The sequence below is a fragment of the Hemitrygon akajei genome, chromosome 11 (assembly GCF_048418815.1).
Source record: "Hemitrygon akajei chromosome 11, sHemAka1.3, whole genome shotgun sequence".
Taxonomy (NCBI): Eukaryota; Metazoa; Chordata; class Chondrichthyes; order Myliobatiformes; family Dasyatidae; genus Hemitrygon; species Hemitrygon akajei.
Window position 1 is genome coordinate 82,369,379 of NC_133134.1, and position 22,555 is coordinate 82,391,933.

At 45.0% G+C, this 22,555-nt stretch overlaps 1 protein-coding gene across 3 annotated transcripts in view; it reads left to right on the forward strand.

The window, feature by feature from the left end:
- The window catches only part of adar (adenosine deaminase RNA specific), a 113,444-nt gene that overhangs the window by 74,260 nt on the left and 16,629 nt on the right, over positions 1–22,555 (forward strand). For all 3 annotated transcript variants that reach the window (XM_073061236.1, XM_073061235.1, XM_073061237.1), the window contains exon 9: positions 15,554–15,647. In XM_073061236.1, the coding sequence (XP_072917337.1) occupies positions 15,554–15,647 (94 nt within the window). The remainder of the gene's footprint in view (positions 1–15,553; positions 15,648–22,555) is intronic.

Here is a 22,555-nt window from a genome sequence, read left to right on the forward strand (position 1 = left end):
ATTATGTTGTCTGCTTCACAGGGGCAGTAAAAGTATAGACAGTATGGAAAAGTATGGGCAGAGTCCATGGAGAGGAGGCTGGTGTCTGTGATGTTCTGAGTTACAGCTGTCTGAAGTTACCAATGCCAGTGTCAGTGGTGCCAACCGATTGCAGCCGATGCCAGTGGGAACAGGGCATTTAGGTTGCAGAGTCCCATTTTTACGGCTGCAGGAATCTAGGCACTGAATCACCAAGGTATTGAACCAAGTAACAAACCAAGTGCTGGGAGATCCGTTCAGTTTCAGATTCATTTAGTTATCACATGTACATCGACACTACAGTGAAAAGCGTCGTTTGTATTAACAACCAACACACCCAGGGATGTACTGGGGACCTCACATCAGCACCAACATTGCATCCCACAATGTTTGGCAGAACACAACAAGCAACAGCACAACAGCAGCAAAAACAGGCCCCTTTCCTCCCACCCATGCACACACACAGTCCTCCAATCCCAGGAATGAAGTTACTGTCACTGGGTAATCTATCTGTGCTGAATCACCAATATCTGAGATGCTAGGATCATTTCCAGTGGGGGACTGAAAGCTGAAGATGATTTAATTCATTATAATTAAAATACTGAAGGGTTTGATAAAATAAATGGGGCTATTTTCTTTGGAGATTTAGTAATAAAGAGTCATAGAGCAATACAGCACCAATTCTGGCCTTTTGGCCCAACTAGATCACAGTCCCCAGCCAGATGTCCCAACTTCAGTGGTCTGCCCATAGCCTATTAGCGCTGCTTAAATGATAGTATTGTACCTGCCTTAAATATTTTCTCCAGCAGCTTGCCACACGCTCATCACCGTCTGCATGAATAGGTTGCCTGACAGGTTCCTTTAAAATCTTTCCCCTCTCACCCCAAATTTATGCCCCCTAGTTTTGAAATCCAGTGTCCTGGGGAAAAGACTGTACCTCACAGAAACAAAGAAGACCTACAGCACAATACAGGCCCTTCAGCCCACAATGCTGTGCCGAACATGTACTTATTTTAGAAATTACCTAGGGTTACACATAGCCCTCTATTTTTCTAAGCTCCATGTACCTATCCAGGAGTCTCTTAAAAGACCCTATTGTATCTGCCTCAACCACTGTCGCCGGCAGCCCATTCTACGCACTCTCCACTCTCTGTGTAAAAAAACAAAAAACAAAAACAAAAACCACAACACACAAAATGCTGGTGCAATGCAGCAGGCCAGGCAGCATCTATAGGAAGAAGTAGAGTCGACATTTCAGGCCGAGACCCTTCGTCAGGACTAACTGAAAGAAAAGATAGTAATCTCTTAGATGTTATTAGAGGTCTAAATAGACTGCCATTCAGCAATGTGCTTCACCACACATTCTCCACTATTTCCCCCCAGGAAGCCTATATACTTGCCCCATTTTTGTGTCTAGACGTCCAATCTATCAAACTGTTTGAAAGACATACATTCAAAAGCTGCCACTTCGGCTGTTTCTGTGGCCCGCTCCTGAAATTATGGTCACCCCCCCCCCCCCCCAAGTTCCTCCAACCTCTAAGTATAATTTGTCTTCCTACCATTATACTTGTCTGGATCCAATATTGAGAGTGTTTATCCCCAAGTGTGTCTCCCAATACAAAAAGTCTGGGGCAGAAAGGGAGTTGAATACCCGAAACTTCGCTGGTATACTTATGTATCTTAATCCAAAATTCTTGAATTCTGGGACAGGACCAGAGCGCATGTACTATGTCCCCTTTATCCACCTCACAGCGCCAGCACTCGGGTATTTTTCAACCCTAATCTATGTAACCTTGCTGGAGTCCAATAAAAGCGGTGTAGAATCTCAAACTGAATTTTTGCAAATTTTGTCCCACTCCTTTGTCTCAAAAGTCACACTCAGGTCTTTTTCCCATGCTCTTTTAAGACCCAACAGAAATTTGTCCCCGGAGATTTGCGTTAAAGCTGAATAATAAGTTGAGCCTTTGTGACCTTTACCATATGCAGCCAGTACAGTAGACAATATTGTACCAACTTGTGGGGGTTGCTGTGTAGAACCAAAAGTTGTATGTAGCAAATGATGCAGTTGAAGATATCTCCAAAAATGTGACCTAGGGATATCGAACTGTTGTGTTAATTGATTAAAAGATTTTAAACTATCACCATTATAAAGGTCTCCCAATTTAATTATACCTTTCCCTTGCCATTCCCTCCAAAAGAAAGGGGACTTATCATTACACAACTTTGGATTCATCCAGATACTCGAGGCTCCATTCAAATATGGATTAAATTTAAATAATCTGGCTAGCTTATTCCAAAACAAAGGCATATGCGATATAATTGGGTGAGACCTTGCCTTAGGAGGTAACTTGATAATGGAGGGATGGGAGTAAGAGCAGAACACTCAATACGATACCAAGGAGGTGCTCTCTCCAGAGGGAGAGACCAATACTTAAGAGTAAAGGCATAGTAATAGTATATTAACTTTGGCAAACCTAAGCCAACTGGCAATTGTAATTTGATAAAGTTTAAGCATGGCCATTTACCATTCCAAATAAAAGCCTTAATTATTTTATCAAATTGCTTAAAATATGTTAATGAGATTTGAACTGGTAACGATTGGAACAGATAATTAACCTTTGGAATGCTTTTCATCTTCAAGACATTTATTTTTCCCGACATTGACAAATACAGTGATGACCATCTGTCTACATCACATGAAATTCTCTGCAATAATGGATCAAAATTTACCTTTAGTTGAGGAGGAAAATTACCGTAGATTCCGGACTACAGAGCGCACCTGATTATTAGCCGCAGGCTCTAATTTTAGAAATAAAATCAATTTTTTAATTGTAAAGGCCGCACCGGATTTTAGGCCGCACCGCTACTTTTAAATATACATACGTATCGGTAACACAAATTACGTTGCATATACTTTTTTACTGAACAGCACGAACAACATTCCAATATCTCCTAGCGACTGGTAAAAATATATATATTGCAGCCTACCAGGAAAAGTTATTGATCGACTTTAACTTAAAAGCAGCGTTTTCGATCGGGTCTGACGCTTGCGCAATGCGATCAGGTCTAATCGGGTCTGACGCTTGCGCATTGCGATCGGGTCTAATCGGGTCTGACACGCTTGCGCAATGCGATCGGGTCTAATCGGGTCTGACGCTTGCGCAATGCGATAGGGTCTAATCGGGTCTGACGCTTGCGCATTGCGATCGGGTCTAATCGGGTCTGACACGCTTGCGCAATGCGATCGGGTCTAATCGGGTCTGACGCTTGCGCATTGCGATCGGGTCTAATCGGATCTGACGCTTGCGCAATGCGATCGGGTCTAATCGGGTCTGACACGCTTGCGCAATGCGATCGGGTCTAATCGGGTCTGACACGCTTGCGCAATGCGATCGGGTCTAATCGGGTCTGACGCTTGCGCAATGCGATCGGGTCTAATCGGGTCTGACACGCTTGCGCAATGCGATCGGGTCTAATCGGGTCTGACGCGCTTGCGCAATGCGCTCGGGTCTAATCGGGTCTGACGCTTGCGCATTGCGATCGGGTCTAATCGGGTCTGACGCTTGCGCAATGCGCTCGGGTCTAATCGGGTCTGACGCTTGCGCATTGCGATCGGGTCTAATCGGGTCTGACGCGCTCGGGTCTTGCTTCGAGTATTTTCCATGTTGATGAGGGTGAGTACAAATGACTGATTTACAATAATTTAATTGTGAAAGTGCGCTTGATTTATCGTACAATTTCATTGGACCTCTGTGAACTACTCATCAATTTTATTGGTCTACTGTTACGAGGCAAAATGTTTACGAGGCGGCATGAAAAAAAAACCATGTATTAGCCGCTCTGGATTATAGGCCGCAGAGTTCAAAGCTGTTCAAAATGTGGGAAAAAAGTAGCGGCTTATAATCCGGAATCTACGGTAGTACCTAAATATCGTATACCCTTCTTTGGCCAGTGAAATTGGCCTGGGTAAAAAGCGGATGCAGGGCAACATGCAGTCAATAGTAGTGCTTCTGATTTTGTCCAATTAACCTTATAACCTGAGAATCTAGAGTAAGTCTTCATAATGTTAAGAAGACATGGCACTGACTGACTAGGGTCTGACACAAATAATAAAATATCATCCACATAAAGCATCAGTTTATGAACCTGTCCTCCCACAGATATCCCTATAAAGTTCTCAATCTCTCTGATAGCTGCTGCCAGGGGCTCCAAAGCTAAACAGAACAACATTGGGGAAAGTGGGGAACCCTGTCAGGTACCCCTTCTAAGAGAGAAGTAAGGTGAAATGTAACCATTAGTTTGAACCGCTGCTTCAGAGTTATCATATAACAGTCTAATCCATTTTAAAAAGATGGGTCCAAATCCAAAAAATTGAAGAATCTTAAACAGATAGCCCCATTCCACTCGATCAAATGCTTTTTCAGCATCGAGTGAGATAGCTGCTATAGGTGACTGATTATCAGCCACTGACTACATAATATTCACAAGACGTCTTATATGAGCTGCGGCCCCTGATAAATCCCACCTGATCACTATGTATCAATCGTGTTATTACTGTGTCTAAACGGTTTGTAAGGATCTTTGGTAAAATTTTCACATCTATTGGGATTAGGGAAATTGGTCTATAATTCTTACATTCACATGGGTCTTTACCCTCTTTCAGAATCAATGTAATTAGCACTTGTGATAAAGGAGGGGGTAAGTTATCCCGCTCTATAGACTCATTGTACATATTCAGCAGTAGTGGAGCCAGCTTCTTCGCAGAGCATTAAAAAAATTCCACTGTAAGTCCATCTGGGCCAGGAGCTTTCCCAGTAGAAAAGGTCTTAATCACTGATATAATTTCTTCCAATGTTATGGCGGAATCAAGGTATTGTTGTTGTTCTTTCGTCAATTTAGGTAACCCTAATGGCCTCAGAAAGCTATCAATTTCTTCCTCACTAGAGTTGGAGGTTGATGTATATAGGTCCTTATAAAATTCTTGGAATGCATCATTAATATCCTTGGGTGTCATCAAGATATCACCTGTTGCTGATCTAATAGATGGGATGATAGATATTGATTCTCTTTGTTTTATACACCTTGCCAGAAGCTTGCCAGCTTTCTCCCCTGATTCAAATTGCCTTTGTCGTGCCGTGAAAAGCCAAAATTCTACTTTCTGGGTTAATATTAGATTGTACTGATATTTCATCTGTGTTAGTTCTCTCAAATCTTTGGATGGTGTTACGTACTCCGTAACTGGGTGTCTGACCAGCAGAGAAAGAAGAATCCGTTGGAGTCTGGTGGTACCAAACTAAAGGTGTTTATTAGTAAACTACTCAATACAATATCAAAAATGCAAATATACATGTAAAACAAGTTAGCAGTAATAAACCTAACAGTGTAGGAATAATAATAAGCAATAATAAACAAGCTCTATCGATGTCTAAGGGTAAATGAATTGTCATAGGAAAGTATAGAGTTCAGTTCATAAATGCTGAAGTAGTTATGGTTGTTGTATTGAAATCGTTGGGGAGAGAGAGAGCGAGCGAGATGTAACAGCAACAGTTGCGGCAGGCAAACCTTTTTGTGGCTTTCTTAATCCATCGTGTTGTTGTGGTCATTCAGTTATGACCCCTCGGGTCTTCAGCTAGACCGTTCTTCTGTGGTGGACTCATCACTCTGGTATGCGTGGACACACACACACAAGTCCCCACCGGCCCTGCTATAACACTGTGAACTTTACTGACCGATCTCCTAGTTTGGTCTTCGAAGCCCCCACCTTTCTGTGGGTTCCCAACACTCAATCAGTGTCCACTGGTGTGTCTGAAGGGTGTCTGTCCAGACCTGTCTTTTTATCCCCACTCACGGGGTCTCAGCTATCCATCAACTCTGAATGACTATGTCCATCAAATCAGGCCACTCCTGCTATCTCCTGAGGAATATTAACAAGCAAAGCAAAGTCCTTGTAGTGGAAAGTAAATAATCCAGGAAGAGTCATAATACAGTAAATCAACAGTCTCTCTCCCCCCTCTTATCTGTAGCAAATGTTCTTGCCTGGGCTTTATCTCTCTCTCATGAGCAGCATAACAACAGCAATAGTTCGTAGTTCTCAGGAGGGGGGTTGGGAATGGTTAACTCTGCACCCCATTGACCATCAGGTCTGTTCATCACTCGTAACAATGGCATCCGCTGCTTCAATTTTGTCTCAATCTGTTTGATGTTATTTTCTAAGTTTGTAATTTTCTGATTATTCTGTTTTTTATAGTATGTTTATCCCCTCGAAACTGCCTTCAGGGCTTCCCAGTTAATCCCTGCCGAGGAGGCCGTAGGTGTATTTATCTCTAAATACTCCTTGATTTGTTGTCTCATAGCTTGCCTAAATATTGAATCTTGTAACAAGGTTGAATTAAATCTCTATCTATGTGACTGTGTTCTCTTATACTGAGGTATTGTCTCTAGACAAACCCAAGCATGATCTGATATTATAATATTACCAATTGCACATTGAGACACAGACTGAATAAGTGACTTGGATATAAGGAAGAAATCAATCCTTGTGTATGTTTTATGAACTGCAGAAAAAAATGTGTAATCCCTCCCATTGGGATTCATAAGGCGCCAAACATCCAGAAGCCTGAGGGCTTTACACATTTTTTGCACCATCACAGTGAGTTTTGAGGTTCTATATGACAACATCTTACTATGGTCAATGATTAGATCCATTGCCAAATTAAAATCTCCCCCAAGTATGATATCATAAGCTCTAATAGAATGTAACTTTCCTTCAAGATCAACAAAAAATCCTGCATCTTCTATATTAGGTACATATATGCTTGCTAAAATAATATGTTGCTTCTGTAAGATTTCTCCCTGCTTCATCTTTGATCTGTTCCTCACATCTAAACTGCAGCCGCCTATTGGAAAGTGTTATAATGCCCCTGCACTGTAAAAAAAAAAGATCTGTAAACCCCCCCCCCAGTAGCTTTACTGATTCCTCTGCTGATAAATGTGTTTTCTGTAGAAATAGCACATCCTATTTTTGTCTCTTAAGCTTATTCATTACTTTTCTCCTTTTTATAGGATTCCTCAGACCGTTAACATTCCATGTGGTGAAACATATTTTATCTGAATTAAGAGAAGTCATAGTCAGGACAAACAAACAAATAAACTACAATATTTTGACACTGACTCATAAACCCCCATTTAAACTGAAAAGTAACAAAATGGCACGTAAAACTCTCCCACGTGCAACAGTGGCCAAACGTCTCTTCCACAAAGGAATATGGTCCACGAAATGCCCGGACCAGTTTTAACTGCTCAGAAACAATGCCGGTGCAATTTCACAGTCAACATAGCACACTTAACAGTATGTCAGGCCTAGTGAGATTAAGGTAGCTTCAGTACAATACAATCCGGCAAGATTTAAAAACAATAACAAACACAACCCGACTTACATCTTGCTCAATTTAACTAGCATAGTTAAACTCCCCCAGTTCCTCAATAAATTTTCTTGCTTTACGTGGGCACTCAAAAGCTTGAAACCATCCTTGGTCTCTACTCTTAGCTTGGCTGGGTAAATCAGCGCGAAGCTCACATTCTGCCCCCAAAGCATCGCCTTACATTCTTTAAACTTCCCTGGTTTTACTTGCATTGGTCTGGAGAAGTCCGAGAAGATCATAACATGATTGTTGTACCTGGAATACTTGCCCTTGACTCTTGCCGCTTTCAGCACATAATCTCGATCCTTTGACCTGAGGAATCTTGTGAGGATAAGCCGAGGCCTTACTCCGGTACTGAGTCTAGGGCCCAACGCTCTGTGTGCACGTTCTATTTCAAGCTTTTCCTCCCGATCGGCGACAAGCTCTGAAACTAGTTTATCCATGAATGCGATGATATCCTGCCCCTCTTTTCCCTCTGGAATGCCGATGAATCGGAGACTGTTGTGCCGATTACGGTTCTCCATGTCCTCCAGTTTATCGGTTAGCTGGTCAGTATCCGCTTTTGGAGCCAATGGGTTGACTTTTAGTTCTCTATTCACCGCTTCTAGATAGTCAACGCGCTTCTCGACATCTGAAGCCTGGTTATCAGCGATGCCAGCTTTGACTCCACTAATGATATAGATCGGCGTATATCTTCAAGGCCTACCAGGTCGTCCGAGATTTTTTCCAAAGCCGCATGTATGTCAGCCAGGTCATGGCTTGCCTCTTGTTGGTCTCCCTCAGACGATGGTCCTCTGCCATTTTGATCAGAGGCTGTCTGCCTGGAGCATTGCAACCGCAAATGCCTCTTAAAATCTCCGGAAGCCTTTGTTTTAAGTTGTTTTGACATCTTACATGGACAGTAACACTTTAGAGCTGCAACAGTGATAAAATAGACTCTGAAAGCGAATTTTTAAAGGATAATTATATACCACTGGCGCGGAGCACTGTTCTAAGCAGCTGTCTCTGTCATTGTGTCACATGACCTCTACCATACGCCTTCTTAACCACAGAGTCAACCTGAGCAGCAGCTTTGAGTGTCCTATGGACTCGGACCCTAAGATCCCTCTGATCTTCCACGCTGCCAAGAGTTTTACCATTATTACTATATTCTGCCATCATATTTGACCTACCAGAATGAACCACCTCACACTTATCTGGGTTGAACACCATCTGCCACTTCTCAGCCCAGTTTTGCATCCTATCAATGTCCCGCTGTAACCTCTTACAGCCCTCCACACTATCCACAACATCCCCAACTCATTCCTCCACTTCCTCATCCAGGTCATTTATAAAAATCACAAAGAGAAGGGGTCCCAGAACAGATCCCTGAGGCACACCACTGGTCACCAACGTCCATGCAGAATATGACCCATCTAAAAGCACTCTTTGTGTACTGTGCGAAAGCCAATTCTGGATCCACAAAGCAAGGTCCCCTTGGATCCCATGCCTCCTTACTTTCTCAATAAGCCTTGCATGGGGTACCTTATCAAATGCCTTGCTGAAATCCATATACACTACATCTACTGCTCTACCTTCATCAGTGTGTTTAGTCACATCCTCAAAAAATTCAATCAGGCTCATACGGCACGACCTGCCCTTGACAAAGCCATGTTGACTATTCCTAATCATATTATGCCTCTCCAAATGTTCATAAATCCTGGGCTCTCTCTACCCCCTTTCTTGAATAAGGGAACAACATCTGCAACCCTCCAATCCTACGGAACCTCTCCCGCCCCATTGATGATGCAACGATCATTGCCAGAGGCTCAGCAGTCTCCTTCCTCGCCTCGCATTGTAGCCTGGGGTATATCTCGTCCGGTCCCGGTGACTTATCCAACTTGATGCTTTCCAGAAGCTCCAGCACATCCTCTTTCTTAATGTATATATACTCAAGCTTTTTAGTCCGCTGTAAGTCATCCCTACAATCGCCAAGGTCCTTTCCCATAGTGAATACTGAAGCAAAGTACTCATTAAGTACCTCCCCTACCTCCTCTGTTTCCATACACACTTTTCCACTGTCACACTTGATTGATCCTATTCTAGCTCTTCACATACTTGTAGAATGCCTTGGGGTTTTCCTTAATCCTGTCAGCCAAGGCCTTCTCGTGGCCCCTTCTGGCTCTCCTAATTTCATTCTTAAGCTCCTTCCTGTTAGCCTTCTAATTTCTAGATCATTACCTAGTTTTTTGAACCTTTTGTAAACTTTTCTTCTTGACTACACTTTCAACAGCCTTTGTACACCATGCTGCCTGTACCCTACCATCCTTTCCCTGTCTCATTGGAATGTACCTATGTAGAACGCCATTCAAATATCCCCTGAACATTTGCCACATTTTTGCCGTACATTTCTCCGAGAACATCTGTTCCCAAGTTCCTGCCTGATAGCTTTATATTTCTCCTTACTCCAATTAAACACTTTACTAACTTGTCTGTTCCTGTCCCCTTCCAACTCTATGGTAAAGGAGATGGAATTGCGATCACTATCTCCAAAATGCTCTCCCAGGTTCATTTCCCAATACCAGATCAAGTACAGTCTCTCCTCTTGCACGCTTATCTACATATTGTGTCAGGAAACTTTCCGGAACGCACCTAACGAACTCCACCCCGTCTAAACCCCTTGCTTTACGGAGATGCCAATTGATATTTGGGAAATTAAAATCTCCCACCATGACAATCTTATTATTATTACACCTTTCCAGAATCTGTCTCCCTATCTGCTCCTCGATGTCCCTGTTATTGTTGGGTGGTCTATTTAAAAAAAAAACAATAAAGTTATTGACCCCCTTCCTGTTTCTAACTTCCACCCACAGAGATTCATTAGACATCCCTGCATGACTTCCTCCTTTTCTGCAGCCGTGACACTATCTCTGATCAGCAGTGCCTCGCTCCCACCTCTTTTGCCTCCCTCCCTGTCCTTTCTGAAACATCTAAAGCCTGGCACTCAAAGTAAACATTCATGCCCCTGAACCATCCAAGTCTCTGTAATGGCCACAACATCATAGCTCCAAGTACTGATCCATGCTCTAAGCTTGTATGCTTTGTCCATGATACTTCTTGCATTAAATAGACACATCTCAAACTATCAGTCTTGAGTGCATCCCTTCTCTATCACCTGCCTATCTTCCCTCTCACATTGTCTACAAGCCTTCTGGATTTGTGAGCCAGCTGTCCCTTTCTCTGTCTCTTCAGTTTGGTTCCCACCCCCCAGCAATTCTAGTTTAAACTCTCCCCAATAGCCTTGGCAGACCACCCTGCCAGTATATTGTTCCCCCTCGGATTCAAGTGCAACCCATCCTTTTTGTACAGGTCACGCCTGCCCCAGAAGTGGTTTCAGTGATCCAGAAATCTGAATCCATGCCCCCTGCTCCAATCCCTCAGCCACGCCTTTATCCTCTACCTCACTCCATTCCTATACTCATTAATCCCGAGATTACTACCTTTGTGGTCCTGCTTCTCAACTTCCTTCCTAACTCCCTGTAGTTTCAAGACCTGCTCCCTTTTCCTACCTATGTTGTTGGTACCAATATGTACCACGACCTCTGGATGTTCACCGTCCCACTTCAGAATATCATGGACGCAGTCAGAAACATCTTGGACCCTGGCACCTGGGAGGCAAACTACCATCCATGTTACTGTCATGTGTCCACAGAATTGCCTGTCTGACCCCCTAACTATAGAGTTCCCTATCACTGCTGCCGACCTCTTCCTTTCCCTCCCCTTCTGAGCCACAGGGCCAGGCCCTGTGCCAGAGGCGTAGCTATTGTTGCTTCCCCCAAGTAGGTCATCCCCCTCCCCCCCCCCAACAGTACTCAACTAGGAGTACTTATTGTTAAGGGGGACAGCCACAGGGGTACTCTCTAGTATCTGACACTTGCCCTTCCCTCTCCTGACTGTTACCCACTTATCTGTCTCACGAGGCCCCGGTGTGATTACTTGCCTATAGCAAGTAATCTCTCTATCATTTCCTCACTCTGACTGACCAGACGAAGGTCATCGAGCTGCATCTCCAGTTCCCTAAGGAGCTGCAGCTGGCGCAGACATGGCCATTCGGGAGGCTGGGACTCTCCCAGACATCCCACATCCAACACCCAGTACAGAACACCGGCCTCTCAGACATACTTCCTATTCCTCTTCTTCACAAGTAACTTGCCGCAACCCGTTATCACCGAAGCCCCATTGAGTCAAAGCCTTGCTACTCTGCCTCCCTCTACATCTGTCACCTGCTCCTTCCACACTGGCTCCATAAAGCTGTCTGCTTTTTAAATTCTTCCCGCTGGTCTAACTCACTGACTCGCTTATCTACGCCTCTCATTATTTTAAATAATTCTATGTGGCCGTGCCTCATTCTGCTAAGTTCCAAGGAATTTAAAAACCTTGCCTTGCCTCTCCCTATAACTCAGGCTCTCTAGTCCTGGCCAATCTTTTAATCTTCTTCCTGCACTCTTTTAATACAAAAGTTGATGGTAGCGAGCTTTTTATTTTATTTATTGATTAACAACATGGAATAGGCCCTTCGAGCCATGCCACCCAGCAATCCCACTATCTAAATCCTAGCCTAATCACGGGGCAGTTTGCAGTGACCAGACAACCTACCAACTGGTACATCTTTGGAGTGTGGGAGGAAACTGGAGCACCCGGAGGAAACTCATATGTTCACGAAGTACTGTAAAGCATTGTGGTGACCTACACTAACACTCCACCCCACCCCAGTTATTACTGTAGCACAGAAAGCTTTGTCTCATAGTCTGTGTGACATAAGCAATTGGATCTTTTGAAGAATAAATTGGATATAGGTTTTGCATAAAGGTGGTCATTTTCAGGAAGAGGCGCACAAACATGATGGGCCAAATGGCTGACTACTACTGTGCAATTAATTGGCTGTTGCTGGGAACATCCCACACATTCATTGCATTCAGTCTATTTCCTCGGGAGCACTGAGGATTCTGTACACATAGAGATTAGATTAGACTGGGAAACTGCGGCATACTGACTTTGATGGATGAGGATCTGGGGAGATATTGCTGGAGGATTTGTGCAAACGCTTGATATTTGCCTGCTTCAGATTGTTCCCTCAGAAAGCTTGCTGGTGCCTCCACAACTTTACAGGAAGTCGGGTTCTTAGACAATACTTTCAAATAAGGCACAACTTTTGGAATTCTGCTGAACAAGGGTCACATTTAGAGTGAATGTTGGAGAAAGTCTGACTAGTCTTGCCAGCGCTGCTAACTCTGCCACAAAAATACTGCTGCAGCTGAGCACAAATTAGTGCAGGAAAACTGCTTACTTTCAGTGTCAGCATTCAGCACTGCCGGGGCAAGGCCAGCAGGAGAGAGACTTGCAGCAAAGCACTCGCTACACCGTCACATCACACATTCCTGGGGTCAGGCACAGAGTGAAGCTTCCTCTATACCGTCACATCACACACGCCCAGGATCAGGCACAAGGTGAAACTCCCTCCACACTGTCCCATCACACACTCCTGGGGTCAGACACAGATTGAAACTCCCTCCACACCGTCCCATCACACACTCCCGGGGTCAGACACAGAGTGAAACTCCCACTACACCGTCCCATCACACACTCCCGGGGTCAGACACAGAGTGAAACTCCCACTACACCGTCCCATCACACACTCCCAGTCAAACACAGAGTGAATCTCCCTCTACACCGTCCCATCACACACTCCCGGGGTCAGACACAGAGTGAAGCTCCCTCTACACCGTCCCATCACACACTCCCGGGGTCAGACACAGAGTGAAACTCCCTCCACACCGTTCCATCACACACTCCCGGGGTCAGACACAGAGTGAATCTCCTTCCACACCGTCCCATCACACACTCCCGGGGTCAGACACAGAGTGAAACTCCCTCTACACTGTCCCATCACACACTCCCAGTCAAACACAGAGTGAATCTCCCTCTACACCGTCCCATCACACACTCCCGGGGTCAGACACAGAGTGAAGCTCCCGCTACACCGTCCCATCACACACTCCCGGGGTCAGACACAGAGTGAAACTCCCTCCACACCGTTCCATCACACACTCCCGGGGTCAGATTCATATAGCACTTTCAGTTAACTGCACAAATAATCCACAAAAAGGTAGCTGTTGCATCCTGATGCTTCTGCGATCCAAAGGTTCTTCAGAAGTTAAGAATGAGCCATAAAGCTTGTTGCTTATGATTGTTCAGTTAAATGTTACCAGAGTAAAGGACAGAAGGGAGGAAGCAAAGAGAGAGAACAAAGAAAGAAGGAAAAAGAAACAAGAAAAGAGTGGGGCAAGGGGAGAGACACAAAATAGCATAGTCGTCTTGTTCGAGACTACTGATAACAGAAATTCCATTGATGATATTAGTAATCAGATAGCCAGATCCAAGTTATGTGACAACCGCCACTGAAAATACAGAGTTAATTGTAACCACTGGGAAAAACTCACTGATCAATCACGTGTATGAAAATACAAACAACTATAAGAAAGTTAAATTCCAGGAAAAATAACAATTCTACTGCCCAATGCAACAGAGCAGAGTATAGAATATAAGTAATTATATGTTGTCAATTGGATTTAGTTAACACTTTCTCAGTCTCAGTCTCTAACCCCATCATTTGAACAGGCGGACATGCTGAATAATAGGGAACCATCTGTTCTACAGCAGCAGGGATTCATTCAGTACAAATCAGTAGAAAACAAATGAACTCCTGGAGTTGTAATTTTTGTTTTTATTTTCTGTTTGCTTTATCTAAACTGTTCTTTGATTTTGGAGTGGATTTCTGCTGGACTGTTCCTGGAAATTTAACTAACACAGTCAGTCTCCATGTAACCAGAGCAAACAACATACTGAGACAGCAAGGTCTGAAATGGGCTTTGGTCCTTTTCCATTGTAACTTGAAGTGGAAGGGCTACAGGATTAAGTACACTCCTGTATTAGGTACACTAAAGTGGCTACTGAGTGTGGGTACCTGTACCAGTCAAGTTGTGAGGTTGTGGTTTGCATTGCAGACAATGAACATGAGTTTGGCATAAAACTTTTATCCATTTTTTGCTGAAATCATCATAAAGACCATGTTTTGTTCTCACTGCTGCCATCAGGAAGGAGGTACAGGAGCTTTATGTCCCACACCACCAGCTCCAGGAACACTTACTGCTATTTCACCATCAGACTCCTGAACCAGCGTGGATAAGTTCACTCATCACTACTCCGAAATGATTACGCAACCTACAGACTCACTTTTGAGGACTCTACAGATTTTGTTCTCAGCATTATTCAGTTATATTTTATTATTTGCACAGTTTGTCTTCTTTTGCATTGGTTGTTTGTCAATCTTTGTGTAATAGTTTTTCATTGGTTCTATTGTATTTCTCTCTTCTGGTTCAAGTTCAAGTTTAATTGCATGCAACCAAACATGAATACCCATGAATACAGCCAAACAAAACAGTGTTACTCCAGGGCCAAGGTGCAGAACACAGTTCAAAGCACAAGGCAAAAATAGCACATAAAATATTTCAGTAACATACAGCCAAACAAAAAAAATATAGACCAACACCCTGAGTCCTTGAGTGTTGCAGCAGTCTGCAGTTGAACATAGTATGTCTTGTCTTCTGCCAAGTGAGCACGGGTTGGGGGGCAGCACAGGCTCCAGCTTGTTAGCTGCTGTACCACACTGCCCCTGGCTCTCTGGTGGAGTGCACAGAGTCCAGCGTCTCTCCTGGGCAGCTGTAAACGGGCAAGACTGCGGCTCGAGACCTGGCCCTCGCTGTGACTGAGGCCACGTAGCTCCCCATCTAACAGGGTCTGCCTTCCACTCTGAATGCCTGTAAGAAAATGAGATAGTATACTGTGACATATACGTATTCGATAATGTATTTACTTTGGAGTTTGAGTGTTAGCAAGCAAACGGAGGATAACTGCTGACACACTCCGAGTGTGGTGAAAGTCCTCCCAGTTGGTGTTGCCCCATGCTGGGAGCTATGACTGGTATTTTGGTCGAAAGCTCCTGTCTTTTCCTCTAATATCGATGTCAGAATTCACAGCGGGTTCACTGACGTTGATGCACTCTTGCTTCCTGGCAGGTAACCGATGCGTTAAAGGCGAAGAGCTGAGCCTCAAAGGAGAGACTGTTAACGACTGTCATGCTGAGATTATCTCACGGAGGTGCTTCATAAGGTAATGCTCGCTGCAGAATGGAGAAAGACAGTGGTGGGGACGGGAATAGAGGTTCATGCATGGCCTAATCATGAAGATCATAGTTTAGGTTCTTAGCTGCACCTAAGCATTCATTTATTAGGTCCTGATAGCCAGTCAGTCCCTGGAACCTCAGTTCTGAAGAACAATTCTGCTTAGACTATTGGTTAGCTCAGTTGCTAAGGGTGTGGTGCTAGTGACGTCAAGGTCACGGGTTTAGTCCACTTACGGGCCGGTTGTATAAGGACAGCACTGTAGCACGATCGTTTTACAGTGCCAGCAGTCAGGCTTCAATGTAAGAAATTTGTGCCCACAGCCCTGTAATAGCATTATGCTAACCGCCTCCTCCCCATGGGCAACCCACTATCTTTCTTTGCGGTAGGAGTCGCAGGTGTGAAATTAATAAAAATTGTTTAATATCATTTCCAGGAGAACAATGCAGCACAAAAGAAAAACACAATAAGATAAAGAGAGCAATTTTGTAAAAATACATAGATTGACTGTATGTCTACAAAGTGACACAAGAGACTCTGTACATACGGTGACTGATAGGAAGCGATAAAATAGTGGTGGAGGGGTGAGTTAGTGAGTAGAGGTGTTGATCAGCCCTACTGCTTGGGGAAAGTAACTGTTCTGAGTCTGGTAGTCCTGGTGTGGATGCTATGTAGGGTGGGTGTGAACCTTTACGATCATACTGGCACTTTTCTGTATGTATGTCTTGATGGTGGATGATGTGTTGGGCTGTTTAACTACCCGTCATAGAGCCTTCCAGTCCTCTGCAGTGTAATTTCCATACCGCAGAGTGATGCAGCATGTTAGGATGCTCCTCACTGTAGAAGATTGTGAGTGTTGGTGTGCATAGACCAGCTCTCTTCAGCCTCCTCAGAAATTAGAGGCATTGGTGACAGTGCTCAGCAGAAATGCTACACTTGTAGGATAATTTCCCTTCTCCCCTTCTTGCTCCTCCACAACATGTAATTAAAGTTGGCCTCATCTCTAACGGGCAGGCAACCAAATCCCTGCAGATCCATTATTAAATTCTCTCACTGGGGTCTTGTGTTGTTTAGTGCCATCTGCAGCACAGTTAACCTTGAATTGCCTGCAAGGGCCTTTGAACCACATTCCCACTCTGCTCTTGTCTCCTTGTGCAGCTCTTCCCCTAACAAATTAAAATTCTTAAACATAAAAATAATTTTTCTCTGTCCCCCACCCCCCAACCTCCTCGTGTACCAGATTTGCGAACGGGAGCTATGACAATGAATCTGTGGAGGAGTCTGAGGGTGGGGACCTTCTCTCTGGAACAGATGGTTTTGGATTGGCGTGCACGCTATTTCTCATCGTCCTGAAAAGGAGAAACAATGTGGTTTAGGTTTTCACAGCTTTCGGGGGGCGGGGTGTGGAATCATTCACTGCTGGCCATTTAGTACAATAAGCCAGAGCAGGCACAGACTGCATAACACTGATGCATGGGATTAATTACAGAAATACTATAAAGCCGGCAATGAGTCTGCTACCAGCAGCTTTTTCAGGTGCAAGATGTGGAATAGACAGCAATGTTCATTGTAGTATTCCCACTTCCCTCTCTGTTCCTGCTGTAGAAATCGTACATTTATTTGCTTTTAATATTTGCCCAGAGCACTGTGGCTTCTAAATTATTTGTTTTTTTTTATTTATTCGGTGATACAGCATGGTTATAGGCCCTTCCGGCCCAACAAGCCTGCACCGCCCAAAAACAACTAACCTACTAACCTGTACGTCTCTGGGATGTGGGAGGAAATCGCAGCACCCGGACCAAACCCAGGTGGTCATGGGGAGAACATACAGTATAGACAGTAGCAAGATGGAACCTTGGTCATCGGTACTGTAACAGCATTATGCTGCCCAGTGTTCCCTTTAAGGTCTTTTGCTACTAGTGCACGAAGGAAGTTAAACTGTGCTCACAGGTTGTCACCCCCTACCTCATTGGCAGGTTAAGTACATTTCATGATCGTACACAGTCACGTTTCCTTTTCTGGTTTCTGATGCAGATGGAGTTGACAATGTGCGATAATTTGTCTGCAGATTTTAGAACTGGTTTATTTATAGTATGTACTTTTAATGAAAAGATGTTGTCACGGGCAAAAAAGTTGCACAGCACAACATTTTTGCGCACAGTGGTTGTTACAAATCAGATGGAACATTAGTGCCACCCCACTTGTGGCATACCCTGTGGGTATTAACCCCAATGGCTTTTCCCCCACCCCACCTTTCCTTTATGTTGTTAAAACCAGCATGTACACCCTGATGCTTTTGCAATCCAGTTTCTTTGGAATTCAAAAATGAGGCATAGAAGCTTGCTGCTTTTATTAAGTGTTAACAAGAGTGAATAACACACGAGAAAGAAAAGCCAAGAGAACGTAGTCACGGTAGTCTTAAATTCAGCATAAAGAAAACAACATTCTAGTGATGACAATTAACCTATAAAATAGCCTCGTTCAACTGATGTAACTGACACCTGCTTTTGCAAACTGAAAAGCTTTGAGAGAAATACAGTTATCTTCCCCTCTGCCACCCAAGCATTAACCATGAACATTACCTCACAACTTTTTGTATTTCTGGTTTTGCACTTTAATCATTTAATATGAAGTATATATACTTGAGTGATTCAGTTTTTTTTCCTATTATTATACGTACTGCTGCCACAAAGTTAACAAATTTCACAACGTACCAGAGGGCATGTATTGAAAGTGAGAGGAGGTAGTTTCAAGGGGCATGTGAGGGGAAAGTTTTTTTTTACTGAGAGTGGTGGATGCCTGGAATGTACAGCCTGGTATGGTGGTAATGGCAAATACGTTGGAGGTTTTTGGATAGGCACATGGATGTAGGGATGTGTACATGTGTAGGCAGGAGTGATTAGCGCTTGGGTGTTTTTGATTTGCTTTTTAGCTGGTTCTGTGTTCTATATGCTGGTGATACATTGATTCTGATTCAGCTGTATTGTAATTTTTGGGAAATACACTGAACAATTAAATGTATAGAGGTGATTATATAACAGTACAAACAAGCATAGGAAAGTTAAACCACACAAAAAAAAAAGACAATTCTACACCCCAATCCAACACAACGGGAAAGGGGGTAGCCTGGAGCTACCAGTGTGCTCCTGGCCCCTGCTTCCCTGTGATCTCACCAACACTTCAAACAACAAACAAGAGAAAATCTGCAGATGCTGGAAATCCAAGCAACACACACAAAATGCTGGAGGAACTCAGCAGGCCAGGCAGCATCTATGGAAAGGAGTACAGTGGATGTTTTGGGCAGAGACCCTTCAGCAGGATTGGAGAAAAGAAGCTGGAGAAGATTTAAAAGGTGTTTGGGAGGGGAGAGGGGAACACAAGGTGACAGGTGAAACCAGGAGGGGGAAGGGGTGAAGTAAAGAGCTGGGAAGTTGGTGAAAGAGATACAGGGCTGGAGAGGGGGAGTTTGATAGGAGAGGACAGAAGGCCATGGAAGAAAGAAAAGGGGGGAGGAGCACCAGTGGGAGATGTTGGGCAGGCAAGGAGATAAGGTGAGAGAGGGAAAGGGAGATGGGGAATGGTGAAGGGGCGGAGGGGTGGCATTATCAGAAGTTTGAAATCAATGTTCATGCCATCAGGTTGGAGGCTATGAGGTGTTGTTCCTCCAACCTGAGTGTGGCCTCAACACGACACTGGAGGAGGCCATGGATATTCACCATCAATGCCAGTTCCAAATGACTTCCAAACACCTCCAAAAGTGCCAATTGCGCCACCAGCAACTCCTAATGCCGGCCTTGGCCCGGCCTGGAGGTCTACGCATGCTTCCACTGGAACTCCCGTCTCCCCTTTCCCCTACCACCAGCTCTCGGGACCTGAGAGACACCATCTTCCTCTCTCCCTACCATCCATGAACACCCCTAACCTCCCTTCCAGTTGGACAGTACCAACCCCCTTCCCACCTCCGATCCCAGCTCTAATCCATGCCGGGTCTTCACCATTCCCTTTGACATTCCCCTCTCTGAGGCAGTACATCCTGTGCTCAGTAAGGGCCTCACTTCTGTTCCCCTGTGCCCACACCTCAGTGAGATAGTGCCTGCCACAATACTAAGCTGTTCTTCTGCCACCTCCAAGCCTATTTCTTTGACAAGGACTCTCTGCCCCACACCAATGACCCCTTCTCCCGTCTTCAGCCCTCCTCCACTTCCTGGATGCCCTGCTCTGGCCTTCTGCCTGCTCTGGACCTTTTCATTGCCAACTGTTGACAGGACATCAACAGTCTCGTCTTCAACACTCCTCTCTCCAATTCCAACCTCACTCCTGAACGCTCGGCTCTCCACTCCCTCCGCACTAATCCTAACCTCACCATCAAACCTGCAGGTAAGGAAGGTGCTGTAGTAATCTGGCGTACTGACCTCTACCTTTCTGAGGCCCAGTGCCAACTCTCAGACACATCCTCTTACCCCTCAAACAGGACTCCACTAAATAGCACCAGGCTGTTGTCTCCCACACCATCACTAACCTTATTAACTGCCACCAACTTCTTAGTTCCTGTACCTCCCATTTCTGCCTCCTCCTCCAGATCCACAAACCTGCTTATCCAGGTAGACCCATTGTTTCAGCTTGTTCCTGCTCCACTGAACTCGTATCTGCATACCTCAACTCTGTCTTATCCTTCCTAGATCAGCCCCTTCCTACCTACATCCGTGACACCTCACACACTCTCGGTCTTTTCAATGATTTCTGGTTCCCTGGTCCCCATCATCTTATTTTTACTATGGATGTCTGGTCCTTATACACCTCTATCCCCCTTCGGGAAGGCCTCTGGACATCAGACCCAAGCAGATCCCCTGACCACCACTCTCCTCGGTCTAGCAGAACTTGTCCTCATCTTAATAATTTCTCCTTTTGCCCCTTCCACTTCCTTCAAACAAAAGGTGTAGCCATGGGCACTCGCATGGATCCCAGCTATGCCTGCCTGTTTGTCGGCTACTTGGGAACAGTCTATGTTCCAAGTCTACACTGGTGACTGTCCCGCACTTCTCCTACACTACATCAACCACTGCATTTGGTGCTGCACCCATGGCGGAACTCGGCGATTTCATCCATCCTCCCTCAAATTAACCTGGTCTTGACGCCTCCCTCCCCTTTCTCAATCTCTCTGTCTCTGGAGACAGCTTATCTACTGATACAACAAGCTGGAGGAACTGAGCAGGTTGGACAGCATCTGTGGAAGTGAACAGTCAATGTTTCGGGCCGAGACACTTGGTCAGGACCTGCTGAGCTCCTCCAGCTTGTACGTGTTGCTTTGACCCCAGCATCTGCAGTGTATTTTGTGTTATCTACTGATGTCTATTACAAACCCACGGACTCCCACAGCTGAGTGGACTATATCTCCTCCCACCCTGTTAGTTGTAAAAGTGCCACCCCCTTCTCTCAATTACTCCATCTCCATAACATCTGCCCTTAGGATGAGACTTTTCATTCCACAATTACAGAGATGTTGTCCTTCTTCAAAAAAAGGAGCTTCCCTTCCTCCACTGTCAACACTGCCCTCAACCGCATCTCTTCCATTTCACCCCATCCTCATGCCACACTACCATTGATGGGGTTTTGTTATCTACCACCCCTTCAGCCTCTACGTCCAGCACATAATTCTCCACAACTTCCACCATCTCCATCAGGATCCCACCACCAAGCACATCTTTCCCTCCCTTCTATTTTCTCCTTTCTGTAGGGATCACTCTCTTGTCTATTTGTCCTTCCCCACTGAACCCCGGTGCTTGACCTTGCCAGTGGGACAAATGCTGCACCTGCTCCTACACCTCGTCCCTCACTACCATCCAGGGCTGTAAACAATCCTTCCAGGTTTGGCGACGCTTCACCCGAAAGTCTGTTGGTGTCTTGTACTGTGTGTGGTGCTCCTGGTGTGGTCTCCTGTATATCGATGAGACCCGACTGAGATTGGGAGATCTCTGCTGAGCACCTATTCTCTGTCCACCAGAAAATGCGGAATCTCTCAGTGGCCACCCATTTTAATTCCATTTCCCATTCCCATTCCAATACATCTATCCGTGGCCTCCTCCATTGTCGTGATGAGACTACACTTAGGTTGGAGGAACAACACTTTGTATTCTGTCTGGGTAGCCTCCAACCTGATGGCATGAACATCAATTTCTCAAACTTCCAGTAATGCCCTCCCCTCACTTCACCATTCTGCATCCCCTTTTCCCTCTCTCACCTTGTCTCCTAGCCCGCCCATCGCCTCGCTCTATGTTCCTCCCCCCATTTTCTTTCTTCCATGGCCTTCTGTCCTCTCCTGTTAGATTCTCCCTTCTCCAGCCTTGTATCTCTTTCTCCAATCAACTTCCTAGCTCTTTACTTCATCCCTCCCCCCCAGTTTCACCTTTAACCTTGTATTTCTTTCTCCCCTTCCCCTGCCTTTTAAATCTATTCCTCAGCTTTTTTCCCCAATAGATGCTGCCTGGCCTGCTGAGTTCCTCCAGCATTTTGTGTGTGTTGCTAACACTTCAAACAAGCCTGACACTCCACCTTCCTCTGCGCCACATACCTCACCCTGCACCCCCCCACCCCTTCCCCGTAGATATTAAGAACTTCCCTCTCCTTGTAGAGGCAGGCGTGTCCCTCACGTAGATTTATTGAAACTCCAGGAGAGTGCCTTCCACCTGGAGCTATTAAACATATCATGGACCAGCCTTTCCCCATAGATAGTGACACACTCGCTGTGCTCGAGCTACAGCGCATCCTCTCACTGCCCTCCTGGGGGCTGAATGGACTCACGACCCCCTGATGTAAAACAGCTTGGCTCTGTAGTCTTCTGTTGAGTAACTCCTTCCTTTTGAAAGAGTTGGTCCCTGGTGATGGATGAGGGGAAAACAT